Source organism: Phocoena sinus, chromosome 19 (genome assembly GCF_008692025.1).
Source record: "Phocoena sinus isolate mPhoSin1 chromosome 19, mPhoSin1.pri, whole genome shotgun sequence".
Lineage (NCBI taxonomy): Eukaryota > Metazoa > Chordata > Mammalia > Artiodactyla > Phocoenidae > Phocoena > Phocoena sinus.
The window spans coordinates 55,278,772-55,296,255 of NC_045781.1; the positions used below are offsets into that span (position 1 = coordinate 55,278,772).

Genomic DNA, 17,484 nt, shown 5'->3' on the forward strand with positions numbered 1-17,484 from the left:
CCATGTTAGTCATCTTGGTTTTTTAAAATTAAGTTTTCCAAGATACATGTGCCCTAGTCTCACGCTTATAGAGTTAGCTAATAAAGTCAGATATCATTATTGAGGGATGTGTTTAGATAGGCAGAATATTATTTGCTTTCTATTATAATTTTGTTTTAATTTCTACCTTCTGAAAGTCTCCCTTAGCTACCCTGAGAGTGGAAAATAAATACAGGCTTCTGTATTGCATATCCCCAGGTTAAATATAATTTTGTAGTTATTTATTTCAGCAAATTATTTATTCAGCACAGAAATTAAATGTCATAGCTTCGTTAATTACTACAAGACTTTAGGTTTCATTTTCAAAAAGGCATAATTACTGAGACTTTTATAGTTTGTATAGCTGTGTTCTTAACTAATGGGATGTTTACTGATCATTTTCTTTCTAAACAGGGCAGGACTGTCAGAGAATTGAATTTGGTGTTAATGAAGTAATTGAACCCAGTGACACTTTGCTGAGAACTCCCAACTACAGTATTTCAAGCACATTGAATCCTCAGGCCCCTGAATTTATCCTTAGTTGCACAACTTCCAAAAAGATCCCCAATGACATCGATAAAGAAGTGAACTACAGCTCAGCTGACTGCCAGTACCCAGGCTCTGCCCTCGCCCTGGATGGCAGCTCTAACGTGGAGGCGGAAGTTTTAGAGAACGATGGCGTCTCGGGTGGTCTTGGACAAAGGGAGCGTAAAAAGAAGAAAAAACGCCCCCCTGGATATTACAGTTACTTGAAAGACGGCGGTGAGGGTGGTCCTTCCACAGAAGCCCTGGTCAATGGCCATGCCGGTCCAGCAGTCCCCAACAGTGTAGGCACGGAGGATGTGGACTCGATGGGTGATGTGCCCCCCGTGGGGACACCCAGGACTTGGGGCAGCCCCCAGGACACCACGGACTTCGTCAGTGACGCCGTGCCTGCTGGTTCTTTCCCCGGAGCCCTTGACAGCGGGGCCAGGACTGCAGGGCAGCCTGAGGGCTGCCCCGGGGCCGACTTGGAGCCCTCTCGCCTCCCTGCAGAGGCCAGCAGGGACACCCTGTTGAGGACAGCTGTGGCTCAGCCTGCCGTTGGGACCGATACTACTGAGAACCTTGGAGTCACTAACGGACAAATACTTGAATCCTTGGGTGAGGGCACGGCTGCCAACGGGGTGGAGTTGCACACTGTGGAGAGCTCGGACTTGGAGCCCGCCAGGGCCGAGAGCGGCGCCCCTCCTGCGGACGCCTCGGCCTCTGCAGCGGCCACCGCCCCTGCCGGTCACAGTCAGCCCGCCAAGTCGTGGGCCAGTCTTTTTCATGGTTCTAAGCCCCCTTCCTCCTGCGCCGCCCCCTCGCCTGTGGTTTCCATGGAAGCTAAGTATTCCCCTCCTGCCACATCTTCCCTGGTCTCTGAAAAGCAGGCCGAAGTCAAGGAAGGGCTGGTTCCAGTTTCAGAAGATCCTGTAGCCATAAAGATTGCAGGTATAGTTCAAAAGATACAAGTGTGAAGCCAAGATGGGAGCAGACAGGCTGGGCTAAAAACTTTGCTGGTATGTTGTTGCCCACAGCGGTGGTAGATTGATTACCCGTGCGTTAAGAGGAATTTCTGAATAATGCCTGTACCTTAAATTTTACTAAAAGTATAATGGTATATGAGCAAAATGGGGTGAGGAGGGGGTGTCGTACCTTTATGTTAAGTGGAAAATCCATGTCCATTACCACTTTTTTACCAGTCCTTTCCTATTGACAAATTACATTTCCATTTCTTGCCTTTTGATCAAGTGACTGTGCTCCATTGTGTGACTGTGTAATAGGCAGCCCCATCTGTGTTCCAGCTGTTGTATACCTTTGGTGTCATAATCCCTGATTTGGACTCACTTTGCATTGTTTCTTTATTTCTCAGGATATAAGAAAGTATTTGGGTTTTTTTCTTTTTAATGCCTATTTTGGATTGAGTAAATGGATTTTACTCAGTTTTAGCACACCAAGGCAAACTCTTGACAAGATGAGAAAAACGGTAACAGTTTGCCATAAAGTTAATGTTTTATTCGACGTGCTGAGGCTCAAAAGTAGGACCAGTTCACAGTAAAACTATAAAGCTGCATGACTTGTGATTTTTTTTTTTTTTTTTTTTTTTTTAAAATTTATTTATTTTTATTTATGTGTCTTTGGCTGTGTTTGGTCCTCGTTTCTGTGCGAGGGCTTTCTCTAGTTGGGGCGAGCGGGGGCCACTCTTCATCGTGGTGCGCGGGCCTTTCACTGTCGCGGCCTCTCTTATTGCGGAGCACAGGCTCCAGACGCGCAGGCTCAGTAGTTATGGCTCATGGGCCCAGTTGCTCCATGGCATGTGGGATCTTCCCAGACCAGGGCTTGAACCCGTGTCCGCTGCACTGGCAGGCAGACTCTCAACCACTGCGCCACCAGGGAAGCCCGACTTGTGATTTTTAAAGTTAAAGTAGAAAGTCAGAAACAGAGGAGCCGTGTCTGTTTATTTACGTCTAAGAAGCCGGGGCTGCTCTTCAGGTTTCATTGTACCGAGGAGTTTACTAGTAACCACCTTTTCAGGTTTTTGCCCCTGAGCCGAGTTAAAATTAGCTGTCTCACTTAGGCTGTACGTGATGTTTGCTGATTTAACATTTTGGTATGCCTGACAGCATTCATTACCAGGGTGAGGGGGAAAGCAGTAGCAAGATGCAAAATGCATACCCTCTTATGAATGGCCAGAGTTCCATCAAATATAAAACACATCCTTTTGATGGCAGTAAGATGACAGCAAGCAATACTTAAAAATCTTTTTTAATGAGCATTTTATTCCTTATACAGAATACATTATTTTGAATAATCTAGGTATCTGGAGTTCTCTTAGAATGAGAAGTTAATTGATAGATGAATCACCATTTTGGGCTTTAAAGTGATAACTTCTAGGTTATTTGGGTGAATTTTTTATTATAAATATTAAAATGCTAGTTATGTTTTATTATTATTAAAATGTGTGCATTGCAAGGGAAAGCTGTCAAGGTCAGGAAAGGGGAGTAAAAGCCTTTGAATAGATCATTAAGTTAAAAGTTTATTTTTAGTCTGTAATGAGAGATACATGGTGTGATGCTTTTAAAAACGTGCATTCTGAGTGTAGTCAGAAGGCATTGTAATTGTATTTCTGTTCCTAAAAATTGCTTCACAAAGGAAGAACCTCCCATTCCTGGGAAATTTTCTCATTCTTTATTTAAAATAAGAAAGAAAAGATTCATTTTAAATGTTTTAAAGCATTCTAGTCATATGACTTTAAATGTGGTTTGATGCGTAGTTTGCCGTGTATGTTAAAATCTAGTTGACCTGCTAAAATCTAATGTTAACGTGCTTTCTGAAACACTGTGAAGGGACTTCCCTGGTGGTCCAGTGGTCAGGCGCTTTCACTGCTGGGGCCTGGGTTTCCTGGTCGGGGAACTAAGACCCTGCAAGCCCCACGGCACGGCCAACAACAACAAAAAAAGAAAAGTAAATTAAAATGATGTAAAAGTAGAGGCTCTTAGTTATTTGTATTAATGGAGAGCGTTGCTACAATTTAATCATTTTTGAGTTGATGCAGTGTGTTCCTCCATTGCCGCGGGGGGACCCCCATTTTATTTTCTTAATTCTATTTTTGATTAGGTCAGTTGTAAAGATGTTTTAATTATCTGAGCAGAAGTGTGGTTCCTTTTAAAATACTTCATTCTTTTGAGCCTGGTTATTGAACCTTAGAAATATACAGTGTAGTTGCTGACAGTTTTCGGTATTTCATGTTGTCAAATAATGCAGTGATAGTCGTCACTCTTGGAATCACACCGAGCTTAGGTAAAGAGGATTGCTTGGAATTTTTTCTTCTGTCACCTTCTCCTCCTGAGAGGTTTTACTTTATAAAAACGGTAAGGTAGGTTCAGTTTATTGTAGGTCAGATCACTACCACAGACTCCCCCTAAATGGGCACGCTTTTAAGCGTAGGCTCACTTACTTTAAGCGGTATTTAACTGTGTGAAATTCTAGCTCCATTAAAAGATCTGTTGATGTTGGTTATCATAGAATTTGACTTGCATTAGCGTCTAAGTGGTTCTACTGAGAGAATAATTTTTGTGTTTATCATTATATTTATTGACTTTTGGGAAAGAAAGAGGAGGGAACAGCCGTTCAGATAAATTCACTCTTTACTGAGTTCTTAGAGTAATATCAATCTCCACAGCCAGTTTCTGACCCCAGGGCCGTTTATTCTGGATGTCTGCATTTCTGGATCATCTGCCCTGTCGTTAAGTCTGTGCTTAACAGATGCCAAGCAGTTTCTGTATAACCACAAGTGAAACACAAATTAGAAAGACAAATCAGCTGTAAACAAAGAATTAGAATCACATAAAGCCTTTTGAAATGAAACATAGCCAGCTTTCAGTTACCCACAGTCTGTTTACCCATTGCTGTAATGGCTTCTGCTTTTACCTTTTTGGTGGCAAGGCCGTCTTCTTGGTGTCATTTGTCAACATTTTTTTTTTCATTTGCTGTTTTTCTTAAGTGTAAACTCTTACTTAAGAAGGAGATGGAAGGGAAGAGCACTTACACTGAAGCACCAAATGCCTTCCCTAACCTCGCGGGGAGTATGAACCTGCACAAGAGGCCCGCGGGGTCCGTGTTTTCAGTGAGTGGTTTGTGTCTGCGAGGGGATATATGCCATTTTTCAGTAGGAATAACTGAGCTAGGAGGTGAGCAGAAGAAACGTGAAAATCTTAATTCTTATAGCTTGTATTGAAAACAGTTGCAAAACTTGAGGCACGCCCCTGTTGGAGAGTAAGTATGACAAATACCAGAAAAGTAGGAGTGATCTCTCCTTGTGCTCCCTCCATTAGCTCAGGGTCAGAGTTTGAAATGAAACATATCCTTGTGATGAACATTACACTCCCCCTGGGTTTTTACTGAGGATCACTTGTCCTATCCCAAACCTAAATTGTATCAAATGCTTTCAAATCACAAATAGAGCTGTTTTGTATTTTATGTTTTGCATCAGTGTATTTTGTTTTAATGGAGTGTAAATAATGGTGGGCGAGGAGAGAGACTAGGCCAAATGCCCAAATAGAAGGTGTTAAAATTCCAGTGTTAGAGAACTAGGTAAACTGAGGTCGTGGAAAGCTTTAAAAAAATTCTATTCTGTGGGGGAATTGAGGTATCTAGTAATGTCATTTATTATGAATTTTGGTAAAACACACTTAATAGATGATTTTGCACAGTTTTATACCTAAAAATTGTTGCTGGAGAGAGCAACAAAACCACTACAAGTTGGATCTGCTCAGAAAAATGAGTTCCTGGGTCTGTATTTATTGTAAACAAACATATACCCCGATTGAGCTTTCTTTTAGTGGTTTATAAATCACGTTTCTATTCAACACTTTCCCTGTTCTTGGGAAATAATACTCCAACATTTTGTATTTTCTCTTCAAATTCTCCGAAGCAGCACAGGCAGTGACCATGCAGCAGGCCCTGAGCTGAGGAGGTCCAGCACCTGTTTGCAGAAGTCACACTTGTGGGGTGAGAGTTCAGTCCATGTCTAACTTGATAGGTGTATGTCCTTGCTAATATTTCTGTCATGTCTCTTTTAAAGAACTAAATGGACACTCCTCCACTTACAGAACATAAGTTGATCTATAGCCAACGGGTAGTGGTACGTTTTGGTCACTCTGCTGTCCTCCACCTGATTAGGTAACCAAGATAGCGTGTGTTCTTCCAAAGTGACCTAATGAGGAAAAGAAAAACACTTGGAGAATGTCCTGGACAGTTAGGAAGATGACAGAAAAGCAGGCCAGCAGCATCAGAATGTCAATTACGAGCCAGTTATTGAGCCTTAAGAATCAGTGAAAGTTCTGCAGCTTGCGTTTTCATGGATTTTAAATGGTAATATGACCTAAATGCTAATTTTAGGAAAACAAAATTTGATGCATAAAAATATAAGAATAATCCTAGTTTATATGGACTTAAAAGTTTACAATGCCAGTATTGCCATCGAGTTTATGGATCATTTCATTTGAGTGATTTGTGGTTATGTATGTGGGCTACTATATACGTCAGTGTTTGAGCTGTTACGAAGATGAAGATAATGGTTTCAGTTTCATATCTTTTATGTGATACGCAGTCATTCTGGCATTTTGTGCCGTGTCTATAGCATCATTCCGGGGCAACCCTGCCAACTACTGTGGAAAAGATGGCTTGAGGAGGCCACCTTCCTAAAGTTACTGTCTAAACAGATCTGAGTAGTAAATTATACCAAGAACAATGGATTGAAAAGAAGGCCTCCAGGGGGAAAGTTTGTTACTACAGTCAACTTCTGATAATTTGCCCTAAAAGAAAGTAAAATAGAAAACCAACAGTGATGACTTGGGACCATAGGTCAGATTTAACGGTTCAACCTCAGGAAATACCCCACTCTCTCTCTTCTTTGGCTGCCCTTCAGTGCTCATTGGACTTTAGCAAAATCTAAATGGAAACGGTGATGTTGTTATTATAAAAGGAACTTAATTAAATAGAGCCAACTGTTATACCAAAAAATTAAAAGCAGTATTCATACTCGCTTGTCTGCATTCACGAATATTGACTTCTGAAATATAGCAGTAAGATTCATTTATTTTAGGAGCATTCAGTAACAGGAATGGAGATTGTTTACAGGACTTAGCGTTGTCTTTGCACCGGTGCTGCTTGACTGGGTGGAAGAAGAGGAGCTGTGGACGGCGGACTCCGTCAGACGTTAGCGTCTGGCTCAGTTTGTGGTCATTGAAATTCTTCAGGGAGAGGAACGCTCAATGTACAGTGTGTTATAAAACTGAACATTTAAATTGTGTGGATGTTCGGTTTTTAAGAGAAAATCTTAGGCAATAAGATATTTAATCTTAATTTTTTACAACCTTTCATTCCTTTTGAAATGTGACTTTATTAATAGACTGTATACTCACAAAATATTCAAAACTTAATTTTAAGGAATTGAAGCAAACATTTCTTTTTGGAGAACTGAAAAGTGTTGGTTCTCTGAAACTCTTTTTTAAAATATAAACTTATTTATTTTTGGCTGCGTTGGGTCTTTGTTGCTGCGCGCGGGCTTTCTCTAGTTGCGGCGAGCGGGGGCTACTCTTCGTTGCGGTGCGCAGGCTTCTCACTGCGGTGGATTCTCTTGTTGCGGAGCCTGGGCTCTAGGCGTGTGGGCTTCAGTAGTTGTGGCTTGTGGGCTGTAGGGCGCAGGCTCAGTAGTTGTGGCACACGGGCCTAGTTGCTCCGCGGCATGTGGGATCTTCCTGGACCAGGGCTCGAACCCACGTCCGCTGCGCTGGCAGGCGCATTCTTAACCACTGCGCCACCAGGGAAGCCCCTGGCTTCCCCTTTAAGAGTGGACTTGGGCTGTCATAAATGATTGTTTTTAGTTTAACAAGATATGCATCCAAAGCACTTTTAACTATGTATAAAGTTATTTTTGAGTCTGTTAAAACAGATGCATGGAAGGGAAGTTTCAGATAGATCTTGCATGCCTGCCCCTGATCATTTTCTTTCTGTTTTCCTTCAGTGTCTGTATTGAACAGGAATTGATATTGTCAAGCCACTTCCCCTCCCATCTTCACCCCTGCCCCCAACCCCGGGAGACTTTGCTTCCAGTATCATCAAGAAAATTGAGGTTGCTATTTCATTTCTTTCCCCACCGTAAACTGTGGTGAGTCTGCCCTTCTCTAGCTCCTTCCCTCCTGCGATCCTGGGAGCCCCTTAGTGGCCCCCTTCTTTTGTCTTACTCCTCAGCCAGGCTCCTGGCCAGGGGAGCCTGCACGAGTGGTCTCCACTTTGCTTTCCTCCTTGAGGCCCTCGAACGTGCTTCTGCTTCCACTACTGATTCCAGCTGCCCTATCCTTCTAGATCACCGTTACGGATTCTCCTTAGCCTGTCACTTGGACATGGGTGGTGCTTAGGGTTCCACTTCTGACCCACTGCTGTCAGAATGTACAGTTCAGGCCCCGAGCTGCAGGGTCGTGTGTGTGTGTGTGTGTGTGTGTGTGTGTGTGTGTGTTTGTAGATACGTTACGGGCTGGTCTGTGAGTGTCAGTGTACTGTTTACTGGTGTCTTCCGCGTACCTTTTTATCTGAGCCTCTAAAACTCTTAAAACTGAACTCCTTATTTCATCCCTGCCCAAAGCAGGAAAGAACCCGCTTGTCCTGTTACATCTCTCCTCTGGGTGGAAGGCATCATCACCCCAAGCTGGAGACGTTCTCCTGGTACCATTTGCTGTCACAGGCCCCTGGCCACCTCAGGTTTCTCCAGTTCTTGGATAGGGCAGGGCATCCCCGCCACTGCCTCCACCCAGCTTAGCCTGCACTGTGTGGTCCCTTCTTCACTGGTCTGCAGGCCCTGCTATAGCAGGGCCACTGCTCAGTCATCTCTGCACCTGCAGGTCCTGGTGCCCAGGCAAAGCTTAGCCAGCTGCAGCATGTCATTTATCAGAGGTCCTTGTGTTAGGAAGGCAGTTGGTTTTGAGTTGTGTGGTTATGTGAAAGCTTAATATTGTTTTTAGATATAAAAGTACTACGGCAAAGATTCACAGGTGTCTTGATGGAGCGTTCATTGCGGACTGATGTGTGTTTGAAAATGCACAGGTGTTTTGCAGAGTAACTGTACGAAGTAATTGCCGTTCTTTGACACACATTGGAAATTATGGGCTGTCGTGATAAAATGGCTCAAAGACGGATGTGAAAATCCCCGGGGAGAAGAAGATCTTCAGCTTGTGGGGAAAAGTTAGTATCAGAAACCTTAGAGTAAAGGATCTTAAAGCAGAGTCCATTGTCTCCTGAGAGCAAAGAGCCCGGCTTCTGGGACCCAGGCTTGTATGTCAGCTCAGTCATGCGCCCTGCACCAGTTCCCTAACCCCTCTGGACCTAAGTTTTGTCACCTGTGAAATGAGGAGGATAACGGTGTCTCTTTGACAGGGTTGTTAGGTCGATTATGAATAATACAGATGGAGCTCCTAGCAGTGTCTGTGCTGGGTGTCAGTCACGTGGGCGTGTGGTTCAGTTCTGTATCTGATCTGTTCCTCCGTGAAGGCCCAGCGCTGTGCCCCGTAGTGAGAGAGACCAGAGGACCTTGGCAAGCTTAGTCTAACTGAGCAGATTCCATGGGTTCTCTTGGGTCGCTTATGTTTCACTTTTTAATAAATGGGGAAATTATTCTCTGTGCTTCCTCAGTTAGAGGCGAGAGGGCATTTACCCTCACAGGAGAGAGGGAGGGAGTGTGTGTGTTGACATTAGAATCTTGCAAATTAATTTCTTCATTTAATTCTTAAGTCTGGCATCTGCCAGTGCAACTGTGTTTCTAGGAAAAAAAGGCTTCTTTTGTTTGAGTGATGCTTTGGGTGGTGGGTGCTGATATCAAATGCGTGCTCCCTAGTGCACAGTCTAAAAGTTACGGGTGGGGCTGTGTCGTGTGGCCGCAAGTCATGGATTTGGGTACCGACTGTGCTGCCTGGCTCCTGTGAGGTCACAGGCAGGCGAGTTAACCTTGAGCCTCTGTTTCCTTTTGTTGAAAGCGGGATGGTTGGTGGTACTCTGGGACCCCTGAGGATTAAACGCAGTGAGTTAACGTTGTAAGTTGTAATGCACTTGCCAAGAGTAGAAGGTAGCCAAACATTGTGGCTGTCACTGTTAGAGGATTCGTAGGGGACGTGGGGAGACCTTGTTATAACATTTCTAAAAAGAAAAAGGGCCAGTTACTTACTAATATTTAAAGCATTCTTTTGTAAAGATGGCATTTACAGCTATTTTAAGACTATGGGGAAGAGTGATGTCAAAAGGTGAATCTGAGGATAACGAAGCTTATTTCTAAATGGAATAAGGGATTTTAGTATTCCGAGTGGGACTTCTGATGGAAATACAGTTCAGTTAGTAGGAGATAATTGTCCCCAAAAGAGGGATCATCACTTGCTGAAGAGTCACCGAACACCCACTGTGATGTGCTGGGCTTCCAGACGTGAACGAGACGGGTCCTGCACGGAAACACCTTTCTGGATGGTGTCTGATTGAGGAGGCCTGCCCGGCTGTCAGTGTTAAAAGAGCCTGTATCTTTTAAGTCTGTTCCCGAATACGGTTACATCGTTTTTTAAGCCCTTTCTGTTTCTTATTAAGACAGTCCTTGTGCTCCCTGGTGATATTATCACAGGAAGATAAATAAATGTCATCAGTGTTTGGGGGGAAATAGTTTTGAAAATTTTAATCATTAAATAATTATGTGATGTTGAACGGAACAAAGCTGTAACAGCCTGCCTTCGCTTTGGGTGTGACGTGTGCTCTGTTGGAGAGGCCCCCCTCCCAGGGCAGAGCGTGAGGGTTGTTCGCGAGATGCCGTTAACGTCTTCACTGTGCTTCCCTCTTTCAGAGTTACTGGAGAACGTAACCCTGATTCATAAGCCGGTGTCGTTGCAACCCCGCGGGCTGGTCAATAAAGGAAACTGGTGCTACATTAACGCTGTATCCTTCTCAGGCTGTCCCCAGGGCTGGCTTTCTGCAGCTTCCTCTTCCTTGGGCACGTTCGACTTAGTTCCGCTTCTCTGGGCTGTCTCCCCCACATTTTGAATCCAAAACCTCGGTTTCTTACTGCTTATTAACTGGGCTCTTCGTGACCAAACAGAGAGAGATGATTTGTTGACCTGTGACGGACAGAATCAGGCAAGTTTCTCATTAAAATGGTCCGGAGTAACAGGGCAGAGTGACCACTTAAACTGGAAATCCTGTGTTAATCGATTTGATTATCTTGGTTGAATCCCGTTCTTATTTATAAACGACTTGGATATCACAGGGCAGTTATCCCCGGGATTCTTCGGTTTATTCCCTTTGTGTTTACATACCTAAGTCGTTCAGTGTCCTTGGCTTGCTTAGTTTTATATGCTCTTGTGTTTTACATGCCTTTCCACAGTTTGGAGCATCGGTTTTATTTCCTTTACGCTTCCTTACTGCCATCATTTAGACACTGCAGGCACTGGTTGCTTGCCCTCCGATGTATCACCTGATGAAGTTCATTCCTCTGTATTCAAAAGTGCAAAGGCCTTGTACGTCCACACCCATGATAGATAGCTTGTAAGTAAGCTGCTGAAAATGTGTTGAGGGGTGGGTGGGCTTTCCCCCTCTGATAATTAGATTCAAACGGCAAAGTTCTTGATCTCCTGCAAATGAATCCTGTAATTCTATTTTTTTTAAAAATGTGCTGTTCATGATTTTCTATGGAAGTTAACCAGAAATGGAATTGGAACATGGTTTAGCTGTGTCCTTTAGATTCAGTTGAATAAATTTCAGTGTTTACCAAATTATATCATTTGAAATATACCAAAAACTTATGTAGAAAAGATTTACGAGCTCAGTAGCTATTACAGCATTGGTTATCTAAAGTTTGCTGTCTTCATACTAGATAACATTCTACTTAGCCATCAAGGCTTTTTAGTAATAGTATGTCTTTTAAAAAGCAAGTACTAAACATGTTTTCCCCCCGTGTCTAGTGTTCGGCTAATGAATGAGTTTACTAATATGCCAGTACCTCCAAAGCCCAGACAAGGTGAGTAAAAGCGAGGGTTCCGATGCCATTACATTTTGGGAGGTGTGAAGTCAGGTGACTGAGTTTGAGGAATTCAGGCTTGCTGGAGAGAAAATGTCTCTTTACATGCAGGTTGCTACACCTATACTATTCTCAGCATTGGGCAGGTGTTGGGGAGAAGTTTTGATGATTATGCCTTTTGTCATGTTAAGACTTCTTCAGTTGTAAAGATCTGCGTCCTGTTTCCGTTGCAGCTCCTGGGGATAAAGCCGTGAGGGACGTCCGCCCGGGAGCTGCCTTTGAGCCCACGTACATTTATAGACTGCTGACAGTTATCAAGTCGAGCCTGTCCGAAAAGGTTGGGGCTGCCGCTGCGTAGCCAGCGTGACGCTTGTGCCTTACCTGTTGCGTATTCAGTGCTTGCCCTCTGCTTGCACTCTGGCGATTAAGTGGGTGTTCAGTGGATCTAGGCTTGCTCTGGAGTCAGTTGCTAGGATGAATTAGAGTATGGGATGATAATGACGGTAATCAGAGAAAGCTCGTGTCATTTACTGTGACCAACCACTGCTGTAAGTTCGTTCCATCCGTTAACTTACTTAACCCTGTGAATAAAGTGTGATTAATGTCTGCTTGTTCCATTTGAGAAAAGGGAAGTCACTGTCCAAGGTCACAGCTAAGAAGTGGCGGAGCCTGGCAGCGGAGTTAGCTCCTTCACTTCCACACGGACTGCCCTGCAGCAGGGACGGGGGCATTCAGGAGTGCCGCATCTTCTCCACGCTCCCTCAGGGCCGTCATTTTTACTCATACACTTTGCTGCTGAAGGCATGGGCCAAGGGCCACGGAGGTCTTGTAAAGGGCCCTGACGGCGTTCAGGGTAAATCAAGGGCAGCCTTTGCACAGTTAACCGGAGCGTTTCTTTCCTCCCCGGCAGAGTTCGTGATGAGTCAGTACAAGCAGTTGAAATGATGCTAGAAAATAGGAAATATTCAAGAAAATTGTGTTAAAACTGACTAAAGTAGTATTGTTTGCAGCCCCTTTGTTTCGAAGAAGAGGGAATACTCAGGGCACTGCAGCAGCATACCACCAGGGGCTCTTCATGTGCCCATGGCGTAGCCTTTGCTGTTAAGCTCAGGATTTGGGGGTGTTGCTAGTGTTAGGAAGGCGGGCATGGAGTAAACGGTGCCCTCTGCTTCAAGAGCGCCTCGTCCAGTAGGGGAGTTAGTCCTTGAAGTACTAAGCCAGGGGCGGGCCCCCAGCTCAGGGGGAGCAGAGGTAAAGCTCCGGGTGCTTCTTGTGGCTGAGCAGCGCTGAGATCCTGCAGCTTTCGAAGTTACATTACTTGTGGCTTGTTGGGGTCTGCAGGACCACCCTCAGGGTTGAGGATTCGCTAGAAGGTCTCACGGGACTCAGGAGCTGTTACCCTCAGTTCGGATTCAGTACAGCCCAAGGACACAAAGCAAAATCAGCAGAGTGAAGACTCGGGCAGCGTCTGCAGGAAACCTCGAGACTCCTCTCCGGGTGTAGTCACACAGGACGCACTCAGTTCCTCCCACATCAGACTGTGGCAGCTGTGTGGCTTGTGGTCCACCAGCTCAGTGTCCTAGGGTTTTGCTAGGGGCTGGTCACATAGGCACCCTACCCTCTGCCTCGCACAGACTCCAGTCCAGACTCCTGGGGGGAAAGCCAGTGCTCAGCACAAACCACACTGTTGGCACAATTTGGCACGCTCCCTTTTCAGTTCTTGGAATGGTGGGAGCCCTCCTGAAATCCAAGTTCCCAGATGCCGGCCAAGGACCAACCCAGCAAGCAGGCCTTTCCCAGCACTGTTAACTCTTTTCTGCGTCTTGGGCTGTGCCAGCCTCTGCCCTTTCCCACAGACACACTCACACTAGACAGCCCCGTCCACAGCTATAGTTCCATTGGAGCAAACAGATCTACTCAGAGACCGCAAGCAGAAGAATTTGCAGATCCTTGGAACACTCACGCCGTTATGCTCCAAAGAATGAAATATGAACCAATCATGATAAGTTATATAATCAGATGAAACCAATGTAAGATTATACAACGAGTGTGTGACCATATTGTGTGATTCATCTGCGAATGGTTGTGCTGGTGTGTGTTTGTAAAGCAGGCAGCTAAGTCTTTAAATCCATAGAGTTTTCCACGTATAATTTGGGTCCTTTCTCCTATGGTTGCCCATCATCGAAAATAAAAGGAGACATACAGGGCTGCTAATTTTACAACTTGCAGTGTGAATGGTAACCCCCGGGGTTGTGCATTCTACTTCATTTAAACAAAAAAGCAACTTATAAAATAACTTTTTTATTATAAAGGTAACGTATACTTATTGTAGAAAATTTCGAAAATACAGAAAAGCAAAATTAAAAAGAAATCCCTGTTCTATTGCTTAGAGATATTTAATCCTCCCCCGCTCACACACCCAATCTTCCGCACTTCACACATCTTAACTGTCCAAAGAAAAATTCATGTGATTTTTGGGAAACACTTTATGTTAAATCTTACTGAAAATTTAAGAGAAGGCATAGTTTGTATATGCAGGTAACACATTCCGTGCAGGGTTGAAGAGTAATTGGTTAAGATTAACGTGACCCTGTTTGACCTTCTCAGGGTCGACAAGAAGATGCTGAGGAGTACTTAGGCTTCATTCTAAATGGACTTCACGAGGAAATGCTGAACCTGAAGAAACTTCTCTCACCAGATAATGAAAGTAGGTTATGGTGTGCTTGCTACCGAATTGGGTAGAACATTTTCTTAAGAATTCTTCTTAAACAAATGCTATATATGTGCTCATATAGTAAGCCGCCTTTCCCCCCAACAGTCATTCGCCCTTCAAAAATCACTTATTTCCTCATTAAGATAACTGGTTACTTTTGCTTATTGTGTACCAGTGAGAATGTTGTGTTTGTGTATTTCAAATACATAAATGTATTTCCAGAACCTCTGCTTTTTCCCCTTCAATTTGTAATTAGGAAAATGATTACACAGAGAGAAAAACTGAAGGAATAGGTCAGTTACCTGCATAACCACTGGATTCCACAGTTGCTACCGTGTCGTCCTTATTGATCTCTCTTTCCACTTCCCCAGCCCCCCATGACATTTTTCCCCAAGGGATTCAAAATCAAGTTGCAGATGGCAGTTTAGTTCACCCGAAATGGTAAAGCGTGGGTCTCCTGAGTTAGGGGTGGCTCTCCCTCGTGACCCGAGTTCCTTCGCAAATGATGGAGTCCGACTGCAGTTACACAGTAGTCGGCTTCCCCGTCCCACCCGAGTTCTCCTCTAGGTGTCGCACGGCATCTTCTGTCGCCGGTCACACCAGCAGGGAGATGCTATAGCATCGCACACATTGCTTTTGTCCTCAGTGTAGAATACACCCTGATCTCACTTTAAAGCTCCAGTGGACAAATCTGTGTAGGTGGTTTATGTAGAACTTTTATTTTTTGCTCTTTGTGTAAACAGTAGCCTAAGCAGAGTCTGCTTTTCAGAACTTACTGTTTCCAATGGACCCAGAAGCCACTCAGTGAACGAAGACGAGCAAGAAGAAGCAGGCGAAGGAAGTGAGGACGAATGGGAGCAAGTGGGCCCCCGAAACAAGACTTCGGTCACTCGCCAGGCGGATTTTGTTCAGACCCCCATCACTGGCATTTTTGGTGGCCACATCAGGTTTTAAGCTTTTCTGGAATAATTTAGCATTTGCCTTTTTCAGGGTTTTGCCATTTTGCTGGAGGGGGGAGGTGTAATATTTGTCCTAAGAAATTTGGGACTGGGTGGTTTGCCTTTGCTCCCTGTGCCCGCTCTGTTCTTGGACTTGCTGACGCTCGTCCTGCTGGCCCCACGGCTCTCACACGACCCACGGTGGCTTCCTGCAGAGGGCGCTGCCCCCGCCTGTCTGCCAGGGGCTCCCCACCCCTCAGTGACACTGACATTCCCTCCGTCCAGCTGCTCACAGCCGGGTAGGAAGAGAAAGACAAGTTAATGGAAATACGTGTTTTGTTAAGAGAAGAAATTCATGTATCTGATTGGAGGAATTGTAGGCACGGGAGCCAGGTGAGCTCGGAAGCTTAGAGAGTGCAGAGGGAGATGCTTTTACACAGAGGAGGACGTGTGGCCTTCTGGAGTACCTGGGCACCTCCCCTGCCCCAGTCCCCTCAAACTAGCTGCCCTTTGCTCATTCATGGAGTCCTAGAAAGTTTTTGTTTTTTTTTTAACCCACATTTGTTTATTTAATAATTTTGGCTGTGTTGGGTCTTCGTTTCTGTGCGAGGGCTTTCTCTAGTTGTGGGAAGCAGGGGCCACTCTTCATCGCGGTGCGCGGGCCTCTCACTGTCGCGGCCTCTCTTGTTGCGGAGCACAGGCTCCAGACGCGCAGGCTCAGTAGTTGTGGCTCACGGGCCTAGTTGCTCCGTGGCAATGTGGGATCTTCCCAGACCAGGGCTCGAACCCGTGTCCCCTGCATTAGCAGGCAGATTCTCAACCACTGCGCCACCAGGGAAGCCCTAGAAGGTTTTTACTTATTTACGTTAGAGCCGTTCAGTACCACTGTTATGTGGAATTCAGTAGAACTTGCACTGACTCCGAGGACCTCCTTACTCATCCAGAGTCTGAAAGGACCGCATTATAGCATGATTTCCTTCTGAAGACCTTACAGCTTCACCTACAGGAGTGTGTTTTTGGTTTTTTTAGTGAGCCTCAGCCTTTCGTCATCCCAGAACAAGAAGTAACACCCTTTTCAAGGCATCGAAAGTCAGTTCAGTCTCTGTGCTCTAAAACAGTTTAGGTTGAGCACCTTGCAACAGGCTAATGAGATCCTCAGACATGTGCCCGACCCCCTCCCAAGCTGGTCACACGACACTGAACACGTCATTTCTATGCCCTTGCTGTGAGCTAGACTTTGCAGGCCCCTTTCTGTTGTGGAGTCCCGTGTCAGCCTCCCGACACCCAGCCCCACCACTATGGCTGCAGCTTGTTTTCGCCAGATGCAGATCCTCGGGAAGGGCCCTTTTGGGAGAGGAAAGCGGGGCTCCAGTTTGGTGACCAGCAGTGAGAGGAGGCTGTCTGCGCCCTGAACTCTTCGTTAGCCGAGCAGCCGGATGCTGTCCCCCTCGGGGTGCTCACTGAGGGTGGGGGAGAAACGAGGGCTCTGTGTGTGTGGGATGGCACAGCAACCGGATTTCAAGGCCACAAAGATCCCAGATGTGTTTGAGAATAAGCAGTGGGAAAACCCAGAATCCACTTTGGAGAAATTTCTAGCTTGCCCCAGATGACTCTTCATGGCCCTGTAGCCTCAGCCTCTGTAGGCTCTTTGCATTGAAATTGGGTGTTGATTTTTTTTTTTTAAACTATAAAGCAAAGATACAGAACTACTCCTTGTAACTTAGGAGCTGCTTTTGTGTGTGTAGTGGGCACCATTAAGCATGATTCTTAATGGTGTGTGGCCTGCGGGATCTTAGTTCCCCGACCAGGGATCGAGCCCAGGCCCCTAGCAGTGGACGCATGGAATCCTAATCACTGGACCACCAGGGAACTCCCAAGCATTATTCTTTATTCAGACCAACGGAAAGGTTTTCTCCTAAAATACACGCTCTTTTTTTTTTTTTCTTTTTTGCGGTACGCGGGCCTCTCACTGTTGTGGCCTCTCCCGTTGCGGAGCACAGGCTCCGGACGCGCAGGCTCAGCGGCCATGGCTCACGGGCCCAGCCGCTCCGCGGCATGTGGGATCTTCCCGGACCGGGGCACGAACCCGCGTTCCCTGCATCGGCAGGCGGACTCTCGACCACTGCGCCACCAGGGAAGCCCAAATTCATGCTCTTTTGGTGCTTTTCCAGTTACCCCAGAAAGACCAGCACCTTTCTCCACCTTGTCCACCCTTTTGGTAAAGTCCAGGCCCATTACTGCTGTTC

The 17,484-nt window shown here is 45.4% G+C and overlaps 1 protein-coding gene across 5 annotated transcripts in view; it reads left to right on the forward strand.

Moving 5' to 3' along the window:
- Positions 1-17,484, forward strand: part of USP10 (ubiquitin specific peptidase 10) — an 88,100-nt gene that overhangs the window by 41,239 nt on the left and 29,377 nt on the right. For 4 of the 5 annotated variants that reach the window (XM_032612446.1, XM_032612448.1, XM_032612449.1 and 1 more), the window contains exons 4-10: positions 433-1,494; positions 10,418-10,509; positions 11,006-11,115; positions 11,532-11,587; positions 11,821-11,924; positions 14,195-14,294; positions 15,070-15,247. In XM_032612446.1, the coding sequence (XP_032468337.1) occupies positions 433-1,494; positions 10,418-10,509; positions 11,006-11,115; positions 11,532-11,587; positions 11,821-11,924; positions 14,195-14,294; positions 15,070-15,247 (1,702 nt within the window). The remainder of the gene's footprint in view (positions 1-432; positions 1,495-10,417; positions 10,510-11,005; positions 11,116-11,531; positions 11,588-11,820; positions 11,925-14,194; positions 14,295-15,069; positions 15,248-17,484) is intronic. The other variant, XR_004346848.1, reaches the window with a different exon arrangement.